The 4,891-nt window shown below is 41.7% G+C and overlaps 1 protein-coding gene across 1 annotated transcript; it reads left to right on the top strand.

Moving 5' to 3' along the window:
- Positions 1–817: 817 nt before the first annotated feature.
- On the top strand, positions 818–2,867 carry LOC308408759 (E3 SUMO-protein ligase ZBED1-like; the record flags this gene model as incomplete). Its single annotated transcript, XM_080901170.1, has 6 exons — positions 818–1,361; positions 1,501–1,645; positions 1,755–1,986; positions 2,088–2,225; positions 2,348–2,407; positions 2,496–2,867. The coding sequence occupies 6 exons, from the start codon at positions 818–820 to the stop codon at positions 2,865–2,867; spliced, it is 1,491 nt and encodes a 496-aa protein (XP_080757296.1).
- Between the last annotated feature and the right edge of the window lie 2,024 nt (positions 2,868–4,891).

Consider the following 4,891-nt stretch of genomic DNA (forward strand, 5'->3'; position numbering starts at 1 on the left):
TGTGCATAGGGGATGGGTATCGAAAACCGGTTCTTGTTGAGAACCGGTTCCCACTGTTTCAATTCCTTGGAATCGTTTGCCATTTTTAAAAACGATTCCCTTATCGATTCCAGTCGCCCCGAATGACGTCATCACGTTGCGGAGCGTCTTTTACCCAGTAGGAAACATGGCACCTGAGCGGCACAAACGCTCAAAAGTTTGGTTACACTTTATGAGAAAGGATGACAACAGGGCAACGTGCAATACTTGCAAAGTAGAGATTTCATCAAAGGGAGGAAACACTACGAACATGCAAAAGCATTTGCTCAAAAAACACGCGATTGCTTTCAACGAATGTCGTGTTTTTGATCCGCTCCGGACTAGCGAAGCTCAAACCAGCAGCAGTGTTAGCGTTTCCACGTCGTCTCCCATTAATACTGCAGGTAACTAATCAATTAGCATTGCATATTATGTTAGCGCGATTTACCTTATTACAAAACCTGCTATTACTGTGTGTCGCTTTTAGATAACCATGACGACGAGAGAGACAGACAGAGTCTGTCTGGCTCAGATGCTGGCAGTTCTCGCTGCAGTCTACGGGTGGCTTCTCCTTTCACAGAGGCAGGGAAAAGTAAAATGACACAGGCCAGGATAGACGAATGTCACCGAGCAGTGACTAAGTTTGTTGTAAAAGGCTTGCACCCTTTTGCCACAGTAGATGCCCCCGAGTTTCGGTAAGTGAATGTTTAATTGTAGGCTAAGTCAGGGAATGTCAAAGTTGCATGTTCTCCTCTTACCAGATGTTTCATCCGTTTCCATTTCTCTATCTTTTAGAGAAATGATAAAGACTCTGAACCCTAAGTACAAAGCCCCAAACAGAGACAGTTTAACCAACCACTTGATCCCTGCTTGGTATGCAGTCGAAAAGGCAACTCTGATTTCTCAGCTGAAACATGTGTTGAAGGCAGCCATCACTGCAGATGGATGGACAAGTTTTAGTCAAGATCATTACCTCACAGTAACACTGCATTATGTCAGGAATGGCCAGACTCATGAAAAAGTCCTCAAAACCAAACCAGTGTACCAGGCACAGACAGGGACAGCTGTAGCAGAGGAGATTGATGAGATCTTGGAGGAGTATGGTATCAAAGACAAGGTTGTGGCAGCCACTGTTGATAATGCGGCCAACATGGATGTAGCTGTCAAAAAGCTACAAATTCTCAAGTTTCCATGCTTTGCACACACCCTGAACCTTGGAGCTCAGAAGCTCTACAACTGTCCTGCCATTTCCAACTGGGCGGCAAGAATTCGCTCTGTGATTGTATGGATGAAGAGGTCCCACATGGCAAAAGTGGTCCTGAAGGAGAAGCAAGAGTTGCTCAGTAAGCATAGTAAATATTTTTTAAGATTGCATATATTATAATCATTAGATCATGATCAAATTAAATTTATAAACTAAGATATGTGGGACCATATGGGACCTTACATTAGCATTTAAGTTGTGAACGTGTTACCCCTCAGAGCTGCCCAAGCACATGCTGCTCCTAGATGTAAAGACCAGATGGAACTCTTTGTATTTGATGATGGAGAGATTCTGCGAGCAGTTTCCTGCCATCCAGGCTGCAGCCATCGATCCACGGATAAGAAAGTCCATAGAAAAGGAAAGGTGAGTGGTATTGAAAAATAATGATAATATGGCTTAATTTGGACTCAGGTTTTATTTTGTTTGTTTTATGCAACATATCTGTTGTATTTTTGCTTTGTTGATATTGCAGACTGGCTAAAATGGGCAATGATGACTTAAGAAAAGCAGAGGAGTTTGTGGTACTCATGCGGAAGCACTACACCTCCACACTAGCAGTGTCCAGTGACAAAAGTCCGACCTGTGGTGAGATTTTGCCCATCCTGCAAAAGCTACAGCAACACTACACCGTACAGGAAGATGACTCTGCCTTCACAAGGAGCATAAAGGACAACATTTGGAAAGATCTTTCCAAACGATACCAGGTACAATTGATGATTTATTTATTTATCATAAATAAAATAACAGTTATAAATACTGAAGGATTGTCATGATGTCACATTTTCCTCCCTCTTAAAAATTTAAGGACGCTGATATCAAGAGCTTCCTGGAGGAGGCCACCATCTTGGACCCCCGATTTAAATCCAAAGTGGATAAGGATGAAGTCTGGCACAGGATCAGGGAAGCAGCAATTGCAGCAAAGACAGAGGCAGGAGCAGATGAGGTATTTCAATATGATGGTGTCTTTCACTGTAGCACATTTCCATTGTGAGAGTGAGACCTTTCATCTATGGATCTGTGGTACTTAGTTTGATTTGTTTGTTTATTTGTCACTTTCTACTCAAGCACCTGGAGCAAGGAGACACACAGGGAGAGTTGTTCGAAGATGAGGATGAAGAAGACTATGTAAGTTTAGTTCATTGTGATGATAATTTAAATGTCATGGATTGTTCATGTTTTGCTTAATTTTTTTATCATGTCCATTTAATTTCAGGCACCACCAGTAAAGCAAAAAAAAAAAAAAACGGCCTTGGAGGAACTCTTTGAAGAAGAGGACAATGAGCTGCAGTCATTCCAACAACGGCAGCCCGTTCTTTCCCTGGCCCAGAGAGTGGATCAGGAGATCCAGCTGTATAGAAGCCTAACCCCCATCCCCTGCAAGGATAACACCGCCCTATGGTGGTGGAGCAAGAGAGAGACTCTGCCCCTGCTGTCAGCACTGGCTGAAAGGTTTCTGTGTGTGCAGGCATCCTCCACCCCATCTGAGAGGGTGTTCTCCACAGCTGGAGAGACCATAAGTCCAGAAAGATCACGTATCCTTCCTGAAAAAGCAGATATGCTTATAGTTCTGCAAAAGAATTTTTAATTCTCCATAGTTGATGGATGCAGAATTGCACAGTGCACAGTTCCATTGGACTTGAGTTGATTGTATTTTTTGCTGGCTGATATAGTTTTATTTTTGAATGCCCAGCTCATATATATACTTTTAAAAAGGAGAGTGTGAATGTTACTGGAGTTTCTTGTGTAATTGCCACTGAATAATTTATTTTATACTTTGTTATTGCTGTAACAGAATATTTATTTTATTATTATTTTACATTTACAACTTTTTTTTTTTTTCTGGGTTCTTGTGGCACCCCATCGAGGAGCAGTAGGCTGTGGATTGCTTAAGATCTCACTCTTGGATTTGTAAGGTCATGCTACTTCTACATTTCTGTCTTGTTCAAAGATAAGATATAAAACAAAGTTCAAAGCTAATCGACCTGTGTGTTCTCCTCTTTTTAAAAATAAGAATCGATAAGAGAATCGATAAAGAATCAAATCGTTAAACAGAATCGATAATGGAATCGGAATCGTTAAAATCTTATCAATACCCATCCCTAGGTGTGCATGTCTCCCAGCAGCACTGGGACACTACTGTTTTGATGTGACACAGGACAGAAGCAGGAATTTGAGGTGTTCAGAGATATACTGTCTGCTCAAATCCAGCCTAATGCCTAACCCAGGAGTTCATTAAAGCAATGAAGTGGAGCCAAGTCAGTCACCTGATCTTAACCCAGTTGAGTATGCACTTCATTTGTTGAAGACTAAACTTCGGACAGAAAGGCCACAAACAAACAGCATCTGAAAGCTGCTGCAGTAAAGGCCTGGCAGAGAATTAAAAAGGAGAAAACCCAACATCTGCTGGCAATGACAGCCTTAGATCTTGAACTCATGGGCATCATCAAAGAGTTTTCAACAAAGTATTAGAAATGAACATTTTATTTTCAGTTATTTAATTTGTCCAATTGCTTTTGAGACACTGAAATGAAGGGACTGTGTTAAAAATGTTCCTCACATTTTTATGCAATCTTTTTGTTCGACCCATTGAATTAAAGCTAAAAGTCAAGATTTTAACTGCACCTGCCTGGGCACTGTTCACAGTGCTTACTTCTTGAACCAAGCCTCACTTAAAAGTCGCCTTGAGGCGACTTTTGTTGTGATTTGGCGCTATATAAATAAAATTGAATTGAATTGAATTAACTCCTCGCTCAAGCTGCTCCTCAGATCATTGCATTCACCACTCCATGAGGCCTGTTACCACTGATTTTCAGTCCAGTTCCTATGAAGTTTGGTATATCTCAGTCTTTTCTGCCTGTTTACTTTTCCTATGAATGGTTTCTTGGCAGCCACACTTCCACTGAGACCTTTTGTGATGAGGCTTGATAGAAAAGTGGCCGGATTAACTGAAGGGCCGGCATACCCCTTTGGCGCCATCTGCAAGGCCGGAGCTGAACAACACCCTGATAACGACTGTGTTTAGTCTGTTCCTTCCCATTCCATGCAAGGCCACCTGGGTTGGCTGGAAGACTGTTTACTTAGCCTGGCAGGGCAAAGGACACTGTCTCAGCTGAACTATGGACACGCACACACATACATATACTGATACTGATAAGCACTCACCGACGCATCACCCTCCCTACCCTGGATCCAACGCCACCTCCAACGCTTACCTCCCCTCTGATGTGGACATCGGGTCAGTTGGAGCCGCAGTCGAAAGATTGCAGCGGTCCCAGATCAGATGTACACACTGGAACTCTTTCCCATGTTGCTTGTCTTTGTTTATTGTGCTATGGTGTGTTGATATCTGTGCATTCCTGTATTATCCTTTTGTGTCACACATTTCGATGTTTTTTCAGAATCAGAATCAGAATCAGAATACTTTATTGATCCCTCGGGGAAATTATTTTTTGTTACAGTGCTCCATTATAAACCAACATTAAGACAAGACAGACAATATGCTAACTAAGAATAGTACAATATATACATATATATATACATACATACATAAGTCACTCATAAATAAATAGCTGGAAAAGAAACATGTGTAGTTTTTCCTCACTACCTAGC

The sequence above is a fragment of the Rhamphochromis sp. 'chilingali' genome (assembly GCF_963969265.1).
Source record: "Rhamphochromis sp. 'chilingali' genome assembly, chromosome: 13".
In the NCBI taxonomy this organism is placed as follows: Eukaryota; Metazoa; Chordata; class Actinopteri; order Cichliformes; family Cichlidae; genus Rhamphochromis; species Rhamphochromis sp. 'chilingali'.